This window comes from Cervus elaphus, chromosome 23 (assembly GCF_910594005.1).
Source record: "Cervus elaphus chromosome 23, mCerEla1.1, whole genome shotgun sequence".
Lineage (NCBI taxonomy): Eukaryota > Metazoa > Chordata > Mammalia > Artiodactyla > Cervidae > Cervus > Cervus elaphus.
Genome location: NC_057837.1, coordinates 26402094 through 26429107, shown reverse-complemented (window position 1 = coordinate 26429107; position 27014 = coordinate 26402094). Strand labels below are relative to the sequence as shown.

Here is a 27014-nt window from a genome sequence, read left to right as displayed (position 1 = left end):
GATAATTTTTTTTTAGCTGTTGAACTTCATCTTAAAAAATCTATAAGCCACATTTAAGGTCTATTGAGTCTTTTAAAAAGTACAGATAATCACAACTTCCTTTCGATTTCTAATATACTAAAGGTTGATTATTGTGCTTACAATACAATAAAGTAAAAAAAATTCACTGTCTTCCATAGTATTTAGCACAGTGCCTTGTGTATAAAAATAGTCACTGAAGTTTAAGGGTACTTCTCTTAAGACTAAATTAATGTTATTTATATTGATAGTTGAGCAAGTTAAAAATGAACTCTTTAGAAAAATGAAAAATGTGATGATAAGGTCAAATTTTAATTTGCAGAGGTGGTCCTAAGATGGCAGGGGAATAGGATGGCGAGACCACTTTCTCCCCCACAAATTCATTGAAAGAACATTTGAACGCCAAGCAAATTCCACAGAACAACTTCTAATGCTGGCAGAGGACATCAGGCACCCAGAAAGGCAGCCCATTGTCTTTGAAAGGAGATGGAGAAGTCTTGAGGCTACTGTAAGAATAAGACTGAAAACCAGAGGCAGGAGGCTTAAGTCCAAATCCTGAGAACACCAGAGAACCCCTGAATCCAGGGAACATTAATTGATAGGAGCTCATCAAACCCCTCCATATCTACACTGAAACCAAGCACCACCCAAGGGCCACGAAGCTCCAGAGCAAGGCATACCACACAAATTCTCCAGCAACACAGGAACATAACCCTGAGACTCAATATACAGGCTGACCAAAGGCACACCAAACCCACTGACATCTCAAAACTCATTACTGGACACTTCATTGCACTCCAGAGGGAAGAAATCCAGCTCCACCCACCAGAACACTGACACAAGCTTCCCTAACCAGAAAACCTTGACAAGCCACCCATCCAACCCCACCCACAGTGAGGAACCTCCACAATAAAGAGGAACCACAAATTGCCAGAATACAGAAGGGTCACCCCAAACACAGCAATATAAACAAGGTGAAAAGGCAGAGAAATACTCAGCAGGTAAAGGAGCAGGATAAATGCCCACCAAACCAAAGAGAAGAGATGGGGAATCTACCTGACAAAGAATTCTGAATAATGATAGTGAAAATGATCCAAAATCTTGAAAATAAAATGGAGTTACAGATAAATAGCCTGGAGACAAGCATTGAGAAGATGCAAGAAATGTTTAACAAGGACCTAGAAGAAATAAAAAAGAGTCAATATATAATGAATAATGCAATAAATGAGATAAAAAACACTGGAGGGAACCAATAGTAGAATAACGGAGGCAGAAGATAGGATAAGTGAGGTAGAAGATAGAATGGTAGAAATAAATGAAACAGAGAGGAAAAAAGAAAAAAGAATTAAAAGAAATCAGGACAACCTCAGAGACCTCTGGGACAATGTTAAATGCCCCAACATTCGAGTCATAAGAGTCCCAGAAGAAGAAGACAAAAAGAAAGACCATGAGAAAATACTTGAGGAGATAATAGTTGAAAACTTCCCTAAAATGGGGAAGGAAATAATCACCCAAGTCCAAGAAACCCAGAGAGTCCCAAACAGGATAAACCCAAGGCGAAACACCCCAAGACACATATTAATCAAATTAACAAAGATCAAACACAAAGAACAAATATTAAAAGCAGCAAGGGAAAAACAACAAATAACACACAAGGGGATTCCCATAAGGATAACAGCTGATCTTTCAATAGAAACTCTTCAGGCCAGAAGGGAATGGCAGGACATACTTAAAGTGATGAAAGAAAATAACCTACAGCCCAGATTACTATACCCAGCAAGGATCTCATTCAAATATGAAGGAGAAATCAAAAGCTTCAGAGACAAGCAAAAGCTGAGAGAATTCAGCACCACCAAACCAGCTCTCCAACAAATGCTAAAGGATCTTCTCTAGACAGGAAACACAGAAAGGGTGTATAAACATGAACCCAAAACAATAAATGGCAACGGGATCATACTTATCAATAATTACCTTAAATATAAATGGGTTGAATGCCCCAACCAACAGAGAAAGACTGGCTGAATGGATACAAAAACAAGATCCCTATATATGTTGTCCACAAGACACCCATGTCAAAACAAGGGATACATGCAGACTGAAAATGAAAGGCTGGAAAAAGATACTCCATGCAAATAGAGACCAAAAGAAAGCATGAGTAGCAATACTCATATCAGATAAAATAGACTTTAAAACAAAGGCCGTGAAAAGAGACAAAGATGGACACTACATAATGATCAAAGGATCAATCCAAGAAGAAGATATAACAGTTATAAATATATACACACCCAACATAGGAGCACCACAATATGTAAGACAAATGCTAACAAGTGTGAAAGGAGAAATTAACAATAACACAATAATAGTGGGAGACTTTAATACCCCACTCACAGCTATGGATAGATCAACTAAACAGAAAATTAACAAGGAAACACAAACTTTAAATGATACAATAGACCAGTTAGACCTAATTGATATCTATAGGACATTTCATCCCAAAACAATGAATTTCACCTTTTTCTCAAGCGCACATGGAAGCTTCGCCAGGATAGATCACATCCTGGGCTATAAACCTAGCCTTGGTAAATTCAAAAAAATTGAAATCATTCCAAGCATCTTTTCTGACCACAATGCAGTAAGATTAGATGTCAATTACAGGAGAAACACTATTAAAAATTCCAACATATGGAGGCTGAACAACACGCTACTGAATAACCAACAAATCACAGAAGAAATCAAAATATGCATAGAAATGAATGAAAAGGAAAACACAACAACCCAAAACCTATGGGACACTGTAAAAGCAGTGCTAAGGGGAAGGTTCATAGCAATACAGGCTTACCTCAAGAAACAAGAAAAAAGTCAAATAAATAACCTAACTCTACACCTAAAGCAACTTGAAAAGGAAGAAATTATGAACCCCAGGGTTAGTAGAAGGAAACAAATCTTAAAAATTAGGGCAGAAATAAATGCAAAAGAAACAAAAGAGACCATAGGAAAAATCAACAAAACCAAACGCTGGTTCTTTGAGAAGATAAATAAAATTGACAAACCATTAGCCAGACTCATCAAGAAACAAAGGGAGAAAAATCAAATCAACCAAATTAGAACTGAAAATGGAGAGATCACAACAGACAACACAGAAATACAAAGGATCATAAGAGACTATTATCAGCAACTATACGGAAATAAAATGGACAAATTGGAAGAAATGGGCAAATTCTTAGAAAAGTACAACTTTCCAAAACTGAACCAAGAAGAAATAGAAAATCTTAACAGACCCATCACAAGCATGGAGATTGAAACTATAATCAGAAATCTTCCAACAAACAAAAGCCCAGGACCATATGGCTTCACAGCTGAATTCTACCAAAAATTTAGAGAACTAACACCTATCCTACTCAAACTCTTCCAGAAAATTGCAGAGGAAGGTAAACTTCCAGACTCATTCTATGAGGCCACCATCACCCTAATACCACAACCAGACAAAGATGCCACAAAAAAAGAAAACTACAGGCCAATATCACTGATGAACATGGATGCAAAAATCCTTAACAAAATTCTAGCAAACAGAATCCAACAATATATTAAAAAGATCATACATTATGACCAAGTGGGCTTTACCCCAGGGATGCAAGGATTCTTCAATATCCGAAAATCAGTCAATGTAATACACAACATTAACAAATTGAAAAATAAAAACTGTATGATCATCTCAATAGATGCAGAGAAAGTCTTTGACAAAATTCAACATCCGTTTATGATTAAAAAAAAAAAAAAAAAACCCTCCAGAAAGCAGGAATAGAAGGAACAAACCTCAACATAACAAAAGCTATATATGACAAACCCACAGCAAACATTATCCTCAATGGTGAAAGATTGAAAGCATTTCCCCTAAAGTCAGGAACAAGACAAGGGTGCCCACTCTCACCACTACTATTCGACATAGTTTTGGAAGTTTTGGCCACAGCAATCAGAGCAGAAAAAGAAATGAAAGGAATCCAGATTGGAAAAGAAGAAGGAAAACTCTCACTGTTTGCAGACGACATGATCCTCTACATAGAAAACCCTAAAGACTCCACCAGAAAATTACTAGAGATAATCAATGAATATAGTAAAGTTGCAGGATATAAAATTAACACACAGAAATCCCTTGCATTCCTATACACTAACAATGAGAAAACAGAAAGAGAAATTAAGGAAACAATTCCATTCACCACTGCAATGAAAAGAATAAAATACTTAGGAATATATCTACCTAAAGAAACAAAAGACCTATATATAGAAAACTATAAAACACTGGTGAAAGAAATCAAAGAGGACAGAAACAGATGGAGAAATACATCGTGTTCATGGATCAGAAGAATCAATAGAGTAAAAATGAGCATACTATGGAAAGCAATCTATAGATTCAATGCAATACCCATCAAGCTACCAATGGTATTTTTCAGAGAACTAGAACAAATAATTTCACAATTTGTATGGAAATACAAAAAACCTCAAATAGCCAAAGCAATCTTGAGAAAGAAGAATGGAACTGGCAGAATCAACCTGCCTGACTTCAGTCTCTACTACAAAGCCACAGACATCAGGACAGTATGGTACTAGCATAAAGACAGAAATATAGATCAATGGAACAAAATAGAAAGCCCAAAGATAAATCCACGTACCTATGGACACCTTATCTTTGACAAAGGAGGCAAGAAAATACAATGGAGAAAAGACAATCTCTTTAATAAGTGGTGCTGGGAAAACTGGTCAACCACTTGTAAAAGAATGAAACTAGAACACTTTCTAACACCATACACAAAAATAAATTCAAAATGGATTAAAGATCTAAAAGTAAGACCAGAAACTATTAAACTCCTAGAGGAGAACATAGGCAAAACACTCTCTGACATAAACCACAGCAGGATCCTCTATGACCCACCTCCCAGAATATTGGAAATAAAAGCAAAAATAAACAAATGGGACCTAATTAAAATTAAAAGCTTCTGCACAACAAAGGAAACTATAAGCAAGGTGAAAAGACAGCCTTCAGAATGGGGGGAAATAATAGCAAATGAAGCAATGAACAAAGAATTAATCTCAAAAATATACAAGTAACTCCTGCAGCTCAATTACAGAAAAATAAGAGTTCCAATCCAAAAGTGGGCCAAAGACATTTCTCCAAAGAAGACATACAGATGGCTAACAAACACATGAAAAGATGCTCAACATCACTCATTATCAGAGAAATGCAAATCAAAACCACAATGAGGTACCACTTCAGGCCAGTCAGAATGGCTGCTACCCAAAAGTCTACAAGCAATAAATGCTGGAGAGGGTGTGGAGAAAAGGGAACCCTCTTACACTGTTGGTGGGAATGCAAACTAGTACAGCCACTATGGAAAACAGTGTGGAGATTCCTTAAAAAACTGGAAATAGAACTGCCATATGACCCAGCAATCCCACTCCTGGGCATACACACCGAGGAAACTAGAATTGAAAGAGACACGTGTACCCCAATGTTCATCGCAGCACTGTTTACAATAGCCAGGACATGGAAGCAACCTAGATGTCCATCGGCAGACGAATGGATAAGGAAGCTGTGGTACATATACACCATGGAATATTACTCAGCCATTAAAAAGAATACATTTGAATAAGTTCTAATGAGATGGATGAAACTGGAGTTTCATTATACAGAGTGAAGTAAGCCAGAAAGAAAAATACCAATACAGTATACTAACGCATATATATGGAATTTAGAAAGATGGTAATGATAACCCTGTATGTGAGACAGCAAAAGAGACACAGATGTATTGAACAGTTTTTTGGACTCTGTGGGAGAGGGAGAGGGTGGGATATGGGAGAATGGCATTGAAACATGTAAATTATCATATGTGAAATGAATCACCAGTCCAGGTTCGATGCATGATACAGGATGCTTGGGGCTGGTGCACCTGGATGACCCAGAAGGATGGAATGGGGAGGGAGGTAGGAGGGGGGTTCAGGATGGGGAACACATGTACATCCATGGCTGATTCATGTCAATGTATGGCAAAACCAATACAATATTGTAAAGTAAAATAAATAAATAAATTAATTAAAAAAAAACAAAAACAAATAAAACTAAAAAAAAAATTTTAATTTGCAATTTGAAACTCAAGAACATGTGGGTTACCTGCTTTTGTTTACAGAATAGAGAATTTCCCTGTGTTACCTGGGTCTCCCAGCTGACAACAGACAGTTCCAGCCCCTATTAAGAGTTACCTTCTCTTTTGATACACAATCACTTTTGTGCTTTCTTTCTAGAACATCTGAGTCATTTTCTTTCTGTTTCCTATCATTCTTCTCAAGAATTTTTATATAAAATGTCCAAGGAAACTTAAAAAGAAGTTCACACACCGTTTTATAAAGTTGGCAAAAAGTATCCGATGTGAATACCCCAGCCTTCGGATTCTTGCTGTTTCCAGAATGCCTGTGTAGCGAAGCTGGAGCACAACCTTTTCTTTGTCATATTTTCTTGCCTGACGTTCATTGTTTGGTTTGATGCAGCGGATGAAGTGAGGTTGGCCAACCACCATTTTAGATAACAAATCCATCAGAGAATACTGTAATATGCAACAAAAATAAAATTCCCAGCAAAGCATATAAACACTTAGGAGACTGCACATCTTTGTTTTAATTAAAAGAATAAAATCTGAAAACTGAGTATTATACAGTAGTATATAATTTTTATTAAGGCATATAATTAACATGCATTAATAAAAATTGTATTTATAGTATTTTTTAAATATACTATATTTATGATATTTACCATTAAAAATGTAGAAGCAATAGCTAGGAATGTACATATTAAAAGTTTCCTGTAAATTCTTAAGGAAACCTTAATTAATAAATAATATTATTTTCTCTTACCACAACTTTTATTAATAGGCTTAATTAACATGAAAATGTTATATATTAATTTCAAGGCTGGTGGTTGGGACTGGAAAGGTCCTGAATATTATTTTTGATATAGTTTGTTTGGAAGTAATTATATCCTCTCAGGGAAATATGACAAATTACAATATTTAGGCACACAATCTGGTTTCCTCCTTATACTATTAATTTCCTTGTCTAGCTCTTTTTTTTTTTCCTAAGAAAGTACAAAGTCCTTGTCAGTTATCATTTCCTAGGTTAAAACAAGGACTGAGAAGTTAATGCACTTTAATATATAAGACACAGTTATGTGTCTGTGTGCTAAGTCACTTCAGTCATGTCTGACTCTCTGAGACCACATGGACTGTAGCCCAACAGGCTCCTCTGTCTAAAGGATTCTCCAGGCAAGAAAACTGGAGTCTGTTGCCATGCCTTTCCCCAGGGAAGGCAAAGTTATAAAAACAAGCAAATCCACTAGGCACTTAGGTACTCTAATCTCCTCTAGTTTGATGATTTTCTTATTTTAGAAATATTTTAATCAGACAGATAAGAAAACTGTCTTCTGCAGCAATACCTTATTAAAACAGCAACCAATTGCTGGATAGCCAGCAACACAGTAGGATAATCATGGTTCAACTAAAAGTTGAATCTCAAAAAACTAGTGAGGAATGGAATATTTCCTGCCATACCAGTAAACAAAGGATGTCACAGTCATTAGCAATTGCAGCCACCACTGATGGTGAGCTAGTCAGCCCTGAGGGAACTCAGGAAGGAAAGAACACCTGCCATCTAGCAGCCATCAGACTGCAGCCACTCCCTATAGTAAGTCATGAGAAAATTAAAGATGTGAATATACAGAATATTGGCCCCAGATAGGTGAAGTGCATATCAAAGGAATAATTTTAGTGAACCCAGACCCTTGCATCTTCCTATACACAGAAAATCACTAAATTTCTCAACTTCAGATATCTGGTTTTCTTTAGCTAACAATAATCTTTTGATGTTTGGACTACCTGCCCTTTGTTGCAAAACTTCTATATACCCTGGCTCTCTCCTCATCTCTTCAGGGCAGTTCTCTCAGGGTTACTTGAGATGCTGTCTCTCAGGCTTGAAGTCCTAAAGATTCCCGCTGAATAAAGCAGAACTCTCAACTTTTAGGTTGTGAATATTTTTAAAGTCAACTCCAGAAAAGATGCTCAACATCATTCATTATCAGAGAAATGCAAATCAAAACCACAATGAGGTACCATTACACGCCACTCAGGATGGCTGCTATCCAAAAGTCTACAAGCAATAAATGCCGGAGAGGGTGTGGAGAAAAGGTAACCCTCTTACACTGTTGGTGGGAATGCAAATTAGTACAGCCACTATGGAAAACAGTGTGGAGATTCCTTAAAAAACTGGAAATAGAACTGCCATATGACCCAGCAATCCCACTTCTGGGCATACACACCGAGGAAACCAGAATTGAAAGAGACACGTGTACCCCAGTGTTCATCGCAGCACTGTTTACAATAGCCAGGACGTGGAAGCAACCTAGATGCCCATCAGCAGACGAATGGATAAGGAAGCTGTGGTACATATACACAATGGAATATTACTCAGCCATTAAAAAGAATACATTTGAATAAGTTCTAATGAGATGGATGAAACTGGAGCCCATTATACAGAGTGAAGTAAGTCAGAAAGATAAAGACCAATACAGTATACTAACACATATATATGGAATTTAGAAAGATGGTAACGATAACCCTATATGCAAGACAGAAAAAGAGACACAGATGTACAGAACAGACTTTTGGAGTCTATGGGAGAAGGCGAGGGTGGAATAATCTGAGAGAATAGCATTGAAACATATATATTATCAAGTGTGAAACAGATAGCCAGTCCAGGTTGGATGCATGAGACAAGTGCTCAGGGCTGGTGCACTGGGATGACCTAGAGGGATGGGATCAGGAGGGAGGTGGGAGGGGGGTTCAGGATGGGGAACACATGTAAATCCATGGCTGATTCAAGTCAATGTATGGCAAAAACCACTACAATATTGTAAAGTAATTAGCCTCCAACTAATAAAAATAAAGGAAAAAATAATAATAAAGTCAACTCTGGTATGTCAAAGACCAGGATCACAACCGTTGAATATACGGACAGAGACAGCTGTTGCTAGCTGAATCTCCTTTACTGATGGACATGTCAAGCCTGGGTGATGAAGCCAGTGCAAACTAAATCCTAGAACTGGGCAACTGACAAAGCACTGGATTCGCATGGCTTTCTCATGGGCACTGAGATCCAATTGTGAGCTTCTTCAAACAGCTGGGCTCTGACACTATGGGGGCCTTTTCATTACATTTCTCTGTAATGAAAGTGAGTAATGAAAGTGATTCACTCTCTAAAGTGAGTCATGATCACTTTAGTCCCACATCTTTCAGGCACTAGAGATAGAAGTGTGATGGACGTGTCTGCTGGCATTCTGAGTAAGAGCTCCTTGAAACTTTGGCAAGGGAGTTTCTTAGGGACCAAGGCAGAGTGCTACATTATGTACATTCTCTGCAGAATGAAAAATAACTGAAAATAGGTTACATACTGTATGGAACATATACATAGGTTACATACTTAAAATATATTACATACTATATGGAATATATCCATTTTCACTGCAGTCTGAGGTATAAAACAACTTTATGAATGAATGGTTTAACATACACACAGTGTTTGATGTCAACAACAGTGGTATGATAATGGTCTTGCATAACTCACTTAAAGCAAAAGAAATAATCTGGCTATAAATACTCTCATTCAGCTGTGCTGGAGCCTGCTCTAAGGTAGATGTACCTGAAGCAAATGAGATATTCACCATATAAATGCATGAGGTGATACTCAAAGGTGATTAAGCACACACAGTCTGCTACAAGCTTAGGACCTGAAAAAATATTTAATAAAGCTACCCAGTTATTTTTAAAAGTATTTCATGACTCTGTTGAGAACCAGATTTATTCACTGAACACAGAATAAATTTAACCCAACTTCCTCCTCTCCCTCCATGTTACATGGAATCAATAATTTCTAAGTTTTAGGTGGTATCTTATTCATTTTCATTGCCTGGTTAATTACCATTTCATCAGCAGATATAAACAAGACCATGAACCAGTAATGAAGGCAGAGTAGGTTCTCTAGTACACAGAGAGAACAAAGGGCTTCTTTCCTTTGCTATCTCCTATCTTGTCCCAGGAAGAAAAGTCACCTTGATTCCACACTGAGGTCACAGTGAATCACTTCCTTGGCATGTTACTGTGTTTCCCTGGTGTCCCTGCTCTTTGCCCCATGTCTGCACTGGCTCTATTTTTCTCTTGAGGTTTTCAGCTCATCCAGGTAAAGGGAGGTATTGATGGAGATGAATGCTTGACCCTGTCCCATCTGTCTGTCCACCCTAAGATCATTCGGGGCTTGAAGAAGGATTGGTGGTTATCATATCATTGAATGATAAACCTTTTTAGGCTTTATTCTAGTGAAAACGTGCTTGGTTCTATGGAAAAATTGTAACCAAGCTAAGGACCTCCCTTAAGACTGACCTAGTATACAATAATTTTATCAATAAAATACCAAAGTAAACCAATCCATAGGTTTTTGACAATACCTAATATATCCTATATCTAACAGATAGTAAATGAAATACAACAAAAATTCTTCTTTGCTAATAGCATTCTGATATTTGTTACTTAGTTTTAACCGGCAACTCTCATTTAGAATAAATAACATGCTTAGGCACAACACATCATAATGTCACATCTTACTCTAAAATAGGATGCAACTGTTTGTGTTTTCATGCTGGTTGTCTCTCTGGCATGACGAGTGGCTTCTCCAGTTTCACCCTAAGACCAAGAAAGACAGTGATGCTTCAGCATTTGTTGTACTTTATGATCTACAGGGAGCATGTGGAACCTTCCTTAGTCTACCCTTTCACACACATAAAATGACAAAACACTGAATTTTTACTTTTTTTTTTTTTAATTTTTACATTACAATTTAAAGTAATTGTTTTTTCAGTCTCATTGGGATTTTAATCAGTTTTCCACAGGATGTGAGTATCTCTGACTTTAGCTAATACATATTTAGTTGGTCTTGGAGTAACATTAAAACTAATTATAAAAGAGGAGTTTGAACTATATCAGAAATGCATGATTATTTATGTGACAAGCAGTAATATGAACATAACAATATCTGTTGAAGTAGAAAAGAAAGATCAAAAAGAGAAAATGAAGGGAAAGGCTGTTTAGCCTTCTCATACAAATACTGCCATTGTATGAGAAGGTTAGGTTCTTAGACTTACTGCCATGAAAAACATTTTCTTACCTTTGTCAGGTTGATTGATTTTTCTGAAGTCTTCATTTGATAGTTTATTATGTTTTTAGTTTGAGAATGTGGCAGATTACCTATGGGAATGCAGAGAAAATTCATACACCTTTTAGAATCTTTAATGGCTACAAGTTTCCTCCACTTGAAGGTTAAAATAAGAATTGCTGGTCCCACAATATGCATGCTTGGTTAACTCGTCATTGAGACACTTAGAAATAAAATAATATTACTCAAAAATCTATAACTAGTGTTAAATTCAGAAAAAAGTAAAACTTCCAGCTTAAAAAATAGAAAAAGTAGAGGTAAGTGTTAGATTTCCTTTTAACTGCTACAAGATATGGGGTGATTAGGACAAAGGGACCAATTTGCTTCTCTCTGTGTGTGTTTTAAATAGCACCTGAGTTTTTTTTTTCTTTTTTTTTAAGGTTTTTTTTTTTTTTGATGTGGAAAGTCTTTATTGAATTTGTTACAATATTGCTTCTATTTTATGTTTTGGTTTCTTGGCCACGAGGGACGTGGGATCTTAGCTCCCCAACCAGGGATCAAACCTGCAGCCCCTGCGTTGGAAGGCAAAGTCTTAACCACTGGACTGCCAGAGAAATCCCCTGAGCTTTTCCTTAATGCAAATGTCAGCTTTACAATGGATCTTAAAAATCATATGGATCATTCATTCACATGAAGTAATTATATGCAAATCAAACATGGTTGAGAGCAAAGGACATTTTCAACCTAATATTCAGAAATATGTGCCTGGCGCTGGGCTATATAACTGTACACCACCAAGGTTATGAAAACTCATGGTGTAGTGAAAATATTATGTCCTTTGAAGCCAGGAAGACCTGGGTTTACATACCAGCTGTAGTGCTTAAATTGTTGATTATTTACTTGGTCTCTGAGTCACAGTGTGAGTCCATAAAAGGGGGATGATAATGTGCACCTCACGGGATTTTGATGACGTGACAGTGGGCCTGGCATGAGAGGAGTGCCTGGAAATGTTAGCTGTCTTTCACTCCTTGCTCACCCTTCCCACCACCCCCACCAAGCGCAGTACACCAACCAACTTACGATCCACGAGTTTATCATCCTAGTAGAAGGGTTTGAAATATCTCCAGAGTTCAGTGTTACTTCAGGAAGACTGTTTTTCTTGTGTCCTTTTAGACAATAAGTAGAGGCTGTGTGTTTTGGCAAATCTTTCACTTTTTCTATTTTATTTTATTTTATTTTTTTTGCCTTTTGGTGGCTGCAGAAGGTTGGCTCTGAGCTAAAGCTGCAGGAAGGCACCCTGCCTGGGCTGTGGCTGGCGGTGCCACTGCTCTGCTCTCATCCCCCTCCCCTCATCACTTCAGGAAAAGCTCTGGGGCAAGAGCGTGGCTTTTCTGCTGGGCTGAAACTGCCTCTGCACAGGTGACTCTTGAAATGAGACTCTTCCTGGACACAGGTGAGTGGACAGAGATGGTCACCAAGCATTGTCAGAGGGGCAGCTTCAGGAATTATGCTTAGTGGGTTTTTTTATTTTGTTTTTGTTTATAATTACCAGGGAAAGTTTTGGAAAAGAAAATTTACTTGGGGAAAAAATGACCATCGACTTAGAGATTTCTTGGAAGCATGATGAATATACAAAGTGCAAAGAGTACATTAATTAGGATAGACCCATTGCTTTTTTTTTCCATTTATTTTTATTAGTTGGAGGCTAATTACTTTACAATATTGCAGTGGTTTTTGTCATACATTGACATAAATCAGCCATGGATTTACATGTATTCCCCATCCCAATCCCCCCTCCCACCTCCCTCTCCACCTGATTCCTCTGGGTCTTCCCAGTGCACCAGGCCCAAGCACTTGTCTCATACATCCAACCTGGGTTGGTGATTTGTTTCACCCTAGATAATATACATGTTTTGAGGCTGTTCTCTTGAAACATCCCACCCTCGCCTTCTCCCATAGACTCCAAAAGTCTGTTCTGTACATCTGTGTCTCTTTTTCTGTCTTGCATATAGGGTTATCATTACCATCTTTCTAAATTCCATATATATGTGTTAGTATACTGTATTGGTCTTTATCTTTCTGGCTTACTTCACTCTGTATAATGGGCTCCAGTTTCATCCATCTCATTAGAACTGATTCAAATGAATTCTTTTTAATGGCTGAGTAATATTCCATGGTGTATATGTACCACAGCTTCCTTATCCATTTGTCTGCTGATGGGCATCTAGGTTGCTTCCATGTCCTGACTATTATAAACAGTGCTGCGATGAACATTGGGGTGCACATGTCTCTTTCAGACCTGGTTTCCTCGGTGTGTATGCCCAGAAGTGGGATTGCTGGGTCATATGGCAGTTCTATTTCCAGTTTTTTAAGAAATCTCCACACTGTTCTCCATAGCGGCTACCCATTGCTTTTAAAAACCTATATTCGAGGAGGGTTCAGGATGGGAGACACATGTACACCCATGGCTGATTCATGTCAATGTATGGCAAAAACCACTATAATACTGTAAACTAATCAACCTCCAATTAAAATAAATAAATAAACTTAAAAAAACCCTATATTCAAAAAGAAGAAATTTTCTTAAATCAATGACTTTTCACCTTAGAAATTCGAAGACAAAATAAACCCCAAAGGAAAAAGAAGAAAACAATAAGACAAAAGCAAAAAAAAAAAAAATCAATACAATAAAATGAAAAATTCAATAGGTAAAATCAGTGAAATTATAAGTTGGTTCTTCAAGAATATCAATAAAGTTGGTAAACCTCTAGAAAATCTATCAAAAATAAAATGAGAGAGGACACAAGTTATTTTTATCAGGAATAAGAGAACAGATGTAACCTCATGATCTACAAATATCAAAAGGATAATAAGAGATTATTATCAACTTTATGTCAATAAATTTGACAGCACAGATTAAACAAAGTTTTCTTAAAAGATAAAACTACTCTAAAGCCAATTAAAAAATAAAATAACTTGAATAGCTTTGTATTTATCAGAGTTGAATCTGTAGTTAAAAGCCTTGTCACACACAAACACACAAAAACCCTTCAGGTTCAGATGACATCCCTGGTGAATTCAACAAAGTCATTTAGAAACAAATAATAGTCTCCCTGGGGGCTTCCCTCTTAGCTCAGTTGGTAAAGAATCTGCCTGCAATGCAGGAGACCTGGTTCAATTCCTGGGTTGGGAAGATCCGCTGGAGAAGGGGTAGGCTACCCACTCCAGTATTCTTGGGCTTCCCTTGTGGCTCAGCTGGTAAAGAATCTGCCTGCAATGCGGGAGACCAGGGATTGATTCCTGGATTGGGAAGATGCCCTGGAAAAGAGAAAGGCTATCCACTCCAGTATGCTGGGCTGGAGAATTCCATGGGCTGGAGTATAGTCCATGGGGTCGCAAAGAGTTAGACGCAACTGAGTGACTCACTGATATTCACCCTATTTTTCCTGAAAATTGAAGAGGAAGCATTATTTCTCAATTCATTCTATGAGGCCAGCATTACTCTGATTTCAAAATCAGAAAAAAAATTATAAGAAAACTACAGTCCAATATTCCTCATGAACATAGATGCAAAAATTCTTAACAAAAGGTTAGCAAGTTCAATCTGGCAATACATAGTCAAATGCATCATGACCATGTCAAGATTTTCCCAGGAATTAAAGTTAGTATAATGTTCAAAAACCAACACATGCAACTAACCATTTTTATAGATTTTAAAAACAAAACAAAGTAAAAACAAATAATCATCTCAGTAGATGGAGAAACTGCATTTGACAAAATTCAAACATGCATGCTTGATAAAAACTTAGGAAACTAGAAACAGAAAGCAACTTCCTCCTGATTAAGGACATTTATGAAAAATCTATAGCTAACATATCATAGTAAATGAGGAAAACTGACAGCTTCCTCCAAGATCAGGAATAAGCCAAGAATGTTCACTTTCACCACTTGTATTCAACGTTGCATCTGTGATTCTGGGCAGTGCAACCAGGCAATATGAAGAAACACAACATAAAAAGAATGAAAAAGAAAGGGCAAACACTTAGTCACAGATGACATCACCATCTATGTAGAAAACCTATGGAATTAACAAAAAAAAGCTACTCTAACACGAGTTTAGCAACATTGTAGGGGAAAAGATCAATACACAAAAATCAACTGGATTTCCATATACTAGGAACATACAAAATTTGAACTAAAAAGCACCATTTATTAGAGCATAGGATGTGATATAATAGCAGATAATTTGACAGAAAACATGCAAGACTTGTACACTGACAACTGCAAGATGTTGCTGACAGAAATTAAGGAAGACTTGAAAAATAAGCATATTGTGCTCCCTGATTGGAGGACTCAATATTATGAAGATAGCAGATACCCCAAACTAATCTATAGCTTCAGGGCAATCCAATCAAAGTCTCACCAGCATCTTGGGTAGAAATTAACAAACTCATTTTAAATTTACATGGAAAGGCAAAGAATTATAATCACACTTGAACAACTCTGGAAAAGAAGAACAAAGCTGGGTGACTTATATTACCTGATTTCAGAATTTTTAGTAAAGCTACGGTGATCAAGAAGTATATTATTAGCATAAAGACAGACAAATATCAGTGATACACAATATAGTCCAGAAATAAACAGTCTCTCTCTCCTTCTCTATCTCTCCAAGGATGCCCAAGCAATGAACTAGGGAAAAGAATAATCTTTTTAACAAATGATGCTGAAACAATCAGATAGGGGCATGAAGGACTGGAATGAAGGACCATAAAGACTCAAGAGGAAACAGCATTTGGGGATAATGAATTTGTTCACTATTACCTGTGGTGATGGTTTTACAGGAGTCTATGTACATCAAGGCCTCATCAAATTTTACTGTCTAAGTATGTGCTGCTCATTCTATGTCAGTTATGCCTCAACTATAAGCTATAGTTGAATTATATCTCAACTATAATTCAAACTATAAAAAATAAGGGCAGAGAATAATGTTAAACTCCAATAAAGAAAAGCAAACCAAATTACACTTTTTGTACTTAAAAGCAAATGCAAAGATTATATAGTTGGTTGGAACAAAGGCATGTGACTTTTTAATCAACAAGGCAGAACTCACTAAACTTGTGAAATCTTGAAGCATCATCCCACAGCGCCCGCTCCTGATGCAGCAGATAATTCTAAACTCTCTGGGGGTGACTGTACTCTTCTAATGAGAAGCTCGAACACCACCAAACTTTCTGGTGAGCGCTTCAAACACTTTACTGGAAACATAGCTTCTTTATAAAACTAAAAACTGACACACACATAGAAAAAAATGGATGGAAATTGCCTCAGCTTACCTGTTCTTGTCAGAGGATGGTTGACTAGTTGTCGAATTACACTGTTTTCTGATGACCTCAAAAGGAGCACAATATCAGTGGGAAGAGTATCTCTATTTTTAGCTAAGAACCCACTTGCATTATAGATGACCTGTTGATAAAGTATGTTACCAACACTGTCACAGTCAACGTCATCATCATTATCATTATCAATAGATACATGTGAAAGTGTAGAAGTGTTAGTCACTCAAGTTGTGTCTGACTCTTGGTGACCGCATGGACTGTAGCCTTCCAGGCTCCTCTGTCCATGGGATTCTCCAGGCAAGAATACTGGAATGGGTTGTCATTCCCTTCTCCAGGGGATCTTCCCAACCCAGGGATTGAACTCAGGTCTCCTGCATTGCAGGCAGACTCTTTACCATCTGAGCCACCAGGGAAGCCCACATTAATAGATACATATAGAAAGCTTACTCAGTGCTGAGTGACAGCTACACAAAGATTTATAAAGGTAATCCCTACAACTTGGCTAAAATGTGAACCTCTTCAGGTTTACACTGCCTATTTTCAGAGGCAAATCTGTGCCTTACTGATTTTATTTGGGTGGAAACAATCAAAAAGGTTTGATTCCTCCCATTTATTATAGTGGAAATGTTGTGTGTTTCCCATCTCTATTTGGAGGGTTGGGGCCAGAAAGGTATTCTCATTTCTATGACAATTGATTCACCTTCAGTGAAAAGGCCTTTATAGAATTTGCTCCACAGTAGTGGGGTCTACATATACTGTGGGTGTTTTGTGTTTCTGGCACTTCTCAATAATTATAAGATTTTTAAAGATCAATGTAACCCCAAAGTTTCGGTAGGGTGGTTCAATGTGGTTGTTTTTAATGAGGTGAATTTCATCCCTCCAAAATTAGTCTGTTTCAAATCTAACCCCCAATGTGACTGTATTTGGATACAAGGTCTTTAGAAGGTAAGGAGAGTTAAAAGAGGTTTAAGGGTGATGCTCTAAGCCCACAGGACTGGTGTTCTTATAATATGAGGAAGATATACAGGAAATCTCTTTCTCTTCCTTACATGCACATAGAGAAAACACAGAGAGAAGGCAACCACCTGCAAACCAGGAAGAGAGGCCTCACAAGATACCAGATCTGCTGGCCCCTTGATCTTGGACTTCTAGCCTGCAGAACTGTGAGGAAATACAATTTCCATGGTGTTTAGGACACCCAGCCAGAGGTATTTTTGTTATGGCAGCCCAAGAAGGCTAATATAGTTAAAAATAACTGGATAAACTGATCATAGGAAATTCTTAATGATTGTTTTAAAGGAGACTTATTATAAAATTGTGTGCCAAAAATCATGAGAAAGGCTAATAACTAAAATATTTAGGGTAGATTTTGCTTTCAATGACAAAAGTCTGGAATGTTGACTGACACAGAAGTTCTATCAGACTAGAATTCCTGGTGTTCTAACTGTTATTCTATTTGTTTATGTATTTCTATGAATTCCCCTTCTTGATTAAATATCTTCTTAGTCCTCCAATATTTATAACATCATTGTGAGGGAAAGATCTGTTATTCTCTACAGAAGGAAAAGAAACCTTCTGGGCGCAGGACGACATATCTGAGGTTTGCTCTGGTATAAGAATGTGTATCTGTCAGTATATGAACATCACTTCCTCTAACTGCATGTCAGTCCATCAGCTAATCCTATCTAATTAATCAGCTCAGTTATCTGGCCATACCTCCTGCCTGGTACCTTCTCTTGTGGGGAAGGAGGAGAGACATAGGCTGCAGTGGACAGAGAAGCATCTCAAGTCTGAAGAAGGCAATTTATATAAAAGGTTCCCAGTTATCATTAAAAGAAGGGAAAACTGCCAGCCAACTGCAGCCCAAGCCAGAACTTAGGATCAGAAAGATGAACTCTTTATGTCATTACAACTATCTGTAAATATCTGGGGCCATAATTTTCATAGCTTTATTATTCAGCAAAAGACTAAAGAGAAGCTCAGTCACAGTGCTTCAAAGTCCTTACCTTTCCTGCATAATGGTGAATTCCAAAACTAAGCTCCATTCTTTTAGGTCTCCAGAAGTACTGTGATTTCAGATTACCTTCAAATTTTTCTGTAGAAAAAAATTTAACTCCAAGATTAAGCATGTTGGAATGCCTCAAAAAATACTGATTGACAGAATCATCTCTTTCACCATAAAATGGAAAATGTGCAGTGAAAAAACTGAAAATTTTATATAACTGCTACATGTAGATTTGTAATATAACTATAAATGGTAAGGTAAAACTCAAGGTCATGAATTTTACCATTCCATTACGATTCAGAGCAGCAGTACTTAAACCCTGGCAAGCATCAGAATCACCTGGAGGGTTTGTTAAAATAGACTGCTGGGTCCCACCTCCAGAGCTTCTCATTCAATAGGTTTTGGAGTGGGATCCAAGAATTAACATTTCTAGCAAGTTCCCAAGGGGGATGCTGATGTCCCTGGTCTAGAGACCACATTCTAAGAACGGAGGAAAGAAACCAAGTACTTGAGGTTGTCCAGAGAGCTTTGTGAAATACAACTGGATGTGAAACCATGAGCCTAGACATTTGGTATTTTGTCTCTCTTTTCTATAAGTGGAGCTATAGGTTATTATTGATTACATAGGAAACACAGTAGGATCATAAAAGAAGTTCTACAATAATTTTACCAACACAAATTCTCTGTTATTTCATGTCATGGAAGGTACATTTTAACATTAAAATTAAATGACTAGTATGAAATGATTTCCCCACAACTTTGGGGTTATTTTCTTTTGCATCTATCTCTTTTCCATTCTGAGAGCTGTCCTTTTGCCCTGCCCTTCCATTTCTAATTTTGGGCTGGATGATCTCTAAGGTCATTTCTAACATAAAATCCTATGTTCGGGGCTCTACCATAATATAAGGTGAAGTTGAATATGGAAATCTGTTTATCACTGAATATTTCAGACTATTATAAACATTCACTCGTCCAGGTATTAGATCAAAAGCCTCTTCTTTAAAGTTAGATGTCCAATCTTTGTCACAGCAATATTCTACTAAGTAACTTTAAAAATTAAAAAACCATTCATAATCACATGAAAACTATGCAGACATACTGAATTTAAAACTCACCTACAAGAGTTTGGTCGGTGGCCTTGGGAAACCTACTTTCTTCATCAAGGAGGGACAGTAAACCCATTGGCTTCTGCAAAAACATGTCTAGGAGAGGCCGGTTATCTTCATATTCAATAACTCTAGCATCAATATCTTCATTTAGGTATTCATTCTATAATGGGACATGACAGGCAAAGAAATACTTAAAATTTTGTGAACAATATGTAAACTGGCAGGAATTACCTAAAATTCTGCTCTGCATATAAAAAATTGCTCCCTATGACCTTGCCCTTAAACTTAAAACTTAAAACTTGCCTAAAACTTAAATCATTTTATTTTTCTCACTCCAGATGTGCTAGTTCATTAAAGTCAGCACTGTTGATATTCAGGGTAGCAATAAAAAGTTTCTATTCCCTGTATTAGAATTCCCCCTATTAAAATCTCAAGCTTTCCTGACATGGGGGACTATGTTGCTAGTGAGCTATAATGAAATCATGTTACATAATTTCTTTTGTTAATGATTTTTTTGATGTGAACTGCTTCTTACAGTCTTTACTGAATTTGCTACAATATTGCTTGCTTTTTATGTTTTGGTTTTTTGGCTGTGAAGCACATGTGATCTTGGCTCCCTGATCGGGAATGGAACTGGCACCCCCTGCATTGGAAGGCAAAGTCCCAAACACTGGACCACCAGGTAAGTTCTCAAGAATTGACAGAATATTAATCGGGTATATCTTAGGGTCACATTTCCCCCAATGTCAGCCTTTTATCTAACTTCAGAAATGCTGAATCTCTCAAGAACATCACTTTTCAATCATGATGACATTTACATTATTTGGGATGAACAACTGTGGGTCACAGGAGCCACCGATGGATGAAGAACCAAGAACATGCAGGTTCCCATCTGGGCTCTGCTGTCAGGAAGCATTTAATAAGAGGCTTCCTGTGTGCTGTTTTGGATCTGTCAGGAACCCTCTGGCCCTTATTAATTCCTGAATATTCAGGAATTAAGAGGAGAGGCACGCCTTTCCCGGGACTGAGGAATCCAGGCATTTCTCATTATGGTGATAAGTACCCTCTTCTTTTTTATGAACCATACGGTAAAAGGTGATTGTTTGCAACTCTCTCTTTGATAGGGATCATCTTATGTTTTGTATACCTGGAATTTTAATCTTTATCTTTGATGAGAATAACTACCTTGTAAGACAGTATATATGCCCACACCATGTTGATTAAAACACCTTTCCTCCATCAGAGCTTGGATCCCCACGTCTTTCTCTCTTTCCTTCTCTCTCTCTTTCAGGTTAATTCCTTGGAGCGCAGAGGCCTGCTGAGCTCACTTTCTTGCCCGGGCTTCTAAGACCCTCTCGGGAAGGTGCACTGTGCCTTCACCCACTCAAGAGGGCGCCTGGTGCCTATGGCAGCAGTGTAAGCTCTAAGAACAGGGCTTTATTGGCCTTCCATGTAAACCAGGGGATATCAGCCTCTTTCTCTCTCTTACTTTCTTATCATCGACTTTGGACCACCAGGTTCCGGTCCAATAAAGGACCAACAAGTGGCGCCCGAACAGGGACTTGGTACACGTGGCAAGATTCGGACGGAGTGACCCCCAGGGCCTATTGAGGCCGGTAACTATTAAGACACGGGTCAATCGGCTGGAAAGCCCCCTCACTTTTCTACTTTACTTCAGCAATATTTAAAGTTCAGGGATTTTTGGTTTCACGCCAGAGAATAGAGGCTTGCCTTCAGACAGTGGTTGAATGTAACCCTTGGTTCCCTAAAGAAGGTAGTTCTGATAGATTTCTGGCCCCTATGGGCTCTCATTGAAGCTGTGATTCTGCCATTTTAAGGTAATTCTAGCCCTCATGATATTCGGCAACAGGCAGAACATTTATTACATGAATATAAATTAGATGATGATACCTTACAAAAGGCCCAATTAGAACAACAAAAGATATCTCAAGATTTTCCTACCAACCCTGCCCCGGTTGCTCCAAGTGCTCCTCCCCTGCTGGAGGGCACATATCCCAAAGTCTCTCCCTCAATAAAACCTAATGATTCTGACAACGACTCCCTTAAGATACCTTTTAACATTAAAACCAACAACACCTTTCTGAATAACAGTAATCTACCCCCTTCGTGACAGAGGCTTTGCAATCACAAGTCTCTGAAGCCGATGGTTTTTCTGCTTTTCCAGTTTTAAGAAATGCTGGCACTCAAGGGCAGATAATACCTAAATATGAAGGTATTAACCTTTTTCACATGGAACAAATGAAAAAGGCTGTAATTGTGTATGGCCCACATTCGCCTTTTTCTAAAGAGATTCTAAATGCTACGGCATCTTCTACTGGAACCTTTATTCCCTATGATTGCCAAATTTTAATAACAGCTCTCCTTAAACCAAGAGAGTATCTTCAGTGGACAATGTGGTTTCAAAATATAGCCAGAGATCAGGCTAACAGACATGCTCCAGCTGGCGCTCCCCAAAATCAAATTACTTTTGAGATGCTAACTGGCACCGGACCATTTGACACCATAGAAGCTCAAATACAATGCCCTCCTTTGTTGCATGATCAATTAAAAACAGTGGCCCTTGAAGCTTGGGATCGAATTACTCCTCAAGGGGAGCCTACAGGTAGCTACACTAAAATATTGCAGGGACCTAATGAAATGTATGCTGATTTCTTAGCTAGATTAGAAACTGCTACTTCCCATACAGTAACTGGAAAAGAAGCTAAAAGGCAACTAGAAAAATTATTTGCTTATGAAAATGCAAATCAGGAATGTCAAAGGGCTACAGCCCCAATTCATGATACAGGGACTACTTTTGATTATTTGAAGGCTTGTTGCAATATAAGATCAGAAACTCAAAAGATGCAAATGCTAGCTAAAACAAGAAAGAGAAATGCCTTTAAAAAGGGAAATGAAAGATGCTTTACATGTAGAAATAAAAACCATTTAAAAAGAGACTGCCCTGAGAAAGTTAAAAAAAAAAAAAAACTCCAAAAATCTGCCCCCACAAACCTTCAGTCTTTTACTTGGCCGATCTAGTTTGATTTAACAGGCAAGAAGGCCAGGGGTCTCCAAATAGAAAAAATAGGCTGCAAGTGTCACATTTTTATCTCTCTTAAGCAGCAGGAAGAAACAAACTAGTGATATTTTTTTTCTTTTTCTTCTCTATACAAATTTAAAAGGAGGTTTCTCTTAAAATACTGTGTTGCCATAATGACACCTGGTTTCTCTTAAAGTTAACTATTCTCAAACCCTGAGTTAACCAATGCATTTTTCTTATGAAAATGTTTGTCTTAAGCTATATTAGTGTGCTGTACATTTACCCCAGACTCTGTCTTCAAGTTGGTTCTGCCTAAGACTCAGAACCAACTTGACAAACCAGTATGTTTTACTCATGCAAATGTTCTCTTAAGCTATGTTAATGAAACTGTATTTGCTTGGAAACCTGCCTTTCTTCAAGATTCATGTCAATCATTTTGTGGCCTGGGACAACTCACCTGGTGCCAAGGTTATCTCAAAATGCATGTTGTGGGTGAGGGGCCTGGTGCTATTCTCTTCAGTTTTGAGACATTTCCTTTCTCTAATTAGCAGACTGCTAGTAGTTACATGACACCTGACTGAAGATTAGCAGGGGGGCACTCTTTCTGTCCCCTTCTGATGCCTATGTCAGAAGCTTTCTCTATCTCCTTTATACTTTAATAAAACTTTATTACATATAAATCTCAATTTGAGAACACATTACAAACTTCTACCGATTTCCAATTAGCTTTTCTAAAATACCGTTTCATTATCCTTCTGGTAAGCTGTGGAATTTCTTCAAAAACACTGAATTTATCATTTCTTGCATTTCTTTTATATAGATGGGGCTAAAAACGCCAAAGCTTCATTCTGGTCTCTTAAAAAATATAAAGTCTTTTACACTAAATTCCATTCTGCTCAACAAAATGAATTATATGCTCTTATTCAAGTTATTTGCCTACGTCCTTATCCCATTAATATAGTCTCTGATTCTATATATTCAGTTTTTGTATTAAAAAATATAAAAACCTCCACCATAAACTCTTAGTTCTATTAAAACAGACAATGGCCCTGCCTATGTTTCTAGACACTTTAAACAATTTTTACAATCTTTTTCTATTAAACATATTACAGATATTCCTTATAATCCACAGACACAAGACATAGTCAAACGAACACATCACACACTAAAGTTATAAATAAAAAAATTTTTAAAGGGGGAATAAATACACAGGTACACTACTGTCTTCCTTATCTAAAGCAGACTCTACTAAATTCCACATAAGATGTTTTCTAAACTCATAATTATTGTTAATACAGCTTTATTTGTTTTAAATTTTTTAAACCTACCACAGGGAAATATTTTAACAAGAGTAGAAAGACATTTTGAGGAATTGAAGGACATTTCTCTTCCTCTGCCCATTTGGTACCAAGACGGGTTCAATAAACAATAGAAATCTGGGAAATTAATCTTACGGGGATATGCTTGTATTTCCCCAGATGGATCCTACAGACTTTTTCCTCAGAAAATTCGACCCAAGGGCATTCGACCCCTGGCATTCAAAATGGAGATGAAACAACAAGAACCCCAGGAGGAAGAAATTGCAATACAGGCCATGGCGGCTCTAAAGATCTCCAGAAAGCACCGCCCTTGGGGACAACCCTATGATCTCCCTTCTTGGGGACAAATACAAACCCTTATTAATCAAGTTAAAAATCTGATTTCTCAACAGGGAATGCCTCAGAGTCATGAAAACCATATCGCTATGCTCTGTTGGCCTGCGCGACCCCCACTCAAGCCGGGTTAACTAACTTATTTACCCAGCCCCTCTTTATTACAGGTCATAAAATAGATGGAGAAAAGACCGATTGTATCAACCAGTGACTCCACCCATATGCCCCCTCCCTGGAACCCTCACACCCTGGGGAAGAGGGAAAACTAATTATCATTTCTTTTGGCTATGAAGTCCTTCCACTGCCTGGGCCCAGGAAAATTATGCATAAACGTCGGGCGACAAACTTGTGCTTTCATCCTGCCTTCAAAAGAAGACTTGCAGACATTGCTGCCCTTTTTCTGTCTGTGAACCATGTTTACTACTGAAACTTTAGGGAAAGAACAAAAAACATTATGGTTACTAATACTACGTTGAAACATTACCATGACAAAGGACTTCTTGGCTGGCTCGGAGGTGAAATGGCATCCCCTCCTCCTCCTCAAATCATCCTCGATAAACAAATTGGGCCTAAGCAATGGGACATATGAAAACTTGCTGCCAGCACCAAAGAACTTGGGATTTAGACCGGACATTTCACAGGGACCAGTCGTGGTCATAGTAACTATTTCTTTCGCTATAATCAGTCGTACAGGCCTGTGTCCCACTTCCTTTTGTTAGAGCCATAAGAAATTTACAATTTAATAAGACTTTATGTTCTGTAACTTGTATTAATTGCCAATTTTGTGTTACTCCTGTTCATTTCAATCATATTACCTACATCTGGAAACAAATCAAATTTTATTTACATGATAATGCCTCTCTGAATATACAATTACTGCAAAAAAAAAAAAATCTTTAAAACTTTTTCTAAACATCTGCCCTCTTCCACTAATTTGGAAGCTTTAGCTGAACAAATTATCTGGGCTAGACCCACAAGGATGGTTTCAAAGTATTACCCACAGCATTGGGTCTAGAACTGTAACTTTGGTGATCGTCTTGATAATTGTATTTGTTGTTTATCGTCGCCTTTCTATAAGGTTGGTTAATACTAACCAAACTCATTTGGTCAGGACCTTTTTTTTTTTACAAATATAATAAAATAGGGGGAATTGTGAGGAAGCATTTAACAAGAGGCTTCCTGTGTGCTGTTTTGGATCTGTCAGGAACCCTCTGGCCCTTATTAATTTCTGAATATTCAGGAATTAAGAGGAGAGGCACGCCTTTCCTGGGACTGAGGAATCCAGGCATTTCTCATTACAGTGATAAGTACCCTCTTCTTTTTTATGAACCATACGGTAAAAGGTGATTGTTTGCAACTCTCTCTTTGATAGGGATCATCTTATGTTTTGTATACCTGGAATTTTAATCTTTATCTTTGCTGAGAATAACTCCCTTGTAAGACAGTATATATGCCCACACCATGTTGATGAAAATACCTTTCCTCCATCAGAGCTTGAGTCCCCGCGTCTTCCTTTCTTTCTCTCTTTCCTTCTCTCTCTCTTTCAGGTTAATTCCTTGGAGCGCAGAGGCCTGCTGAGCTCACTTTCTTGCCTGGGCTTCTAAGACCCTCTCGAGAAGGCGCACTGTGCCTTCACCCACTCGAGAGGGTGCCTGGTGCCTATGGCAGCAGTGTAAGCTCTAAGAACAGGGCTTTATTGGCCTTCCGTGTAAACCAGGGGATATCAGCCTCTTTCTCTCTCTTACTTTCTTATCGTCGACTCCGGACCACCAGGTTCCGGTCCATTAAAGGATCAACACTCTGCCACTTAACTAGACACCTGTCCTTTGGAATTTTCTTCCTCTTAGACGTCCATTTTCTCATCTACTGAATGGAAGTAACAATCTCCACCTAACAAAGTAAAAATACCTGGTACACTAGTAATCATTTGTGGATGAGTATACCGTAATGTCAAATGCATAAAATAAAAACAATAAACAGCAATTACTGTAAGATGGTAGTACCAGCACAACATAGATGCCGATGATCTATTTTACAAAAGGGATGGGAAGAACCATGCTGCAGCTTTGCTTCTATGACTTCTGCCTTCACACTGTATCCTTCCCCACCCCCAGTGCGGCAGTCTGTAAGAGATGACATAGATGACCTCTGAACTCTGACCTTTAGAGACACTTACATGGAAGGTACACGCCAGGTCTCAGGTTCTAAAGCAGCTATTGCTGGGGAAGTATAACAGATAATCACTATCTGGGGCAGAATGTTCTCCCCATTCACAAACTCAAGTTACTTGCTATTTTCATTACTATTTTAATATATTCTTGAATATATATTTTTTATTCAATATATTCAATAATACATTGAATATATTATTCAATAATATATTCTTGGATATAAATATTTTCATTGAACACTTTATAATAAAGCACTGTGAGGGATAATAAAGAGATGTTTAAAACGAAGTCCCTGTCCTCACTGGATTTAAGATAAACTGAGTGATTAGTAAATAAATACCTAAAATGCAAGGTAACACAGGTTAGATAAGTGCTATGTACAATGTACTACAAGGGGTTCTGAGAAAGAGAATGTATCTGGGATCTTGGTGGAAGAATTTAG

The 27014-nt window shown here is 37.7% G+C and overlaps 1 protein-coding gene across 8 annotated transcripts in view; it reads right to left on the bottom strand.

Annotated features, from left to right (window-relative positions):
* Nucleotides 1-27014, bottom strand: part of MYO3A (myosin IIIA) — a 179886-nt gene that overhangs the window by 36734 nt on the left and 116138 nt on the right. For 7 of the 8 annotated variants that reach the window (XM_043884340.1, XM_043884337.1, XM_043884336.1 and 4 more), the window contains 6 exons: nucleotides 19716-19869; nucleotides 18602-18690; nucleotides 16593-16722; nucleotides 11272-11351; nucleotides 10713-10790; nucleotides 6406-6611 (listed from right to left, as the gene is read on the bottom strand). In XM_043884340.1, coding sequence (XP_043740275.1) covers nucleotides 6406-6611; nucleotides 10713-10790; nucleotides 11272-11351; nucleotides 16593-16722; nucleotides 18602-18690; nucleotides 19716-19869 — 737 coding nt within the window. Of the gene's footprint in view, nucleotides 1-6405; nucleotides 6612-10712; nucleotides 10791-11271; nucleotides 11352-16592; nucleotides 16723-18601; nucleotides 18691-19715; nucleotides 19870-27014 lie in introns of those variants that run through there. The other variant, XR_006337117.1, reaches the window with a different exon arrangement.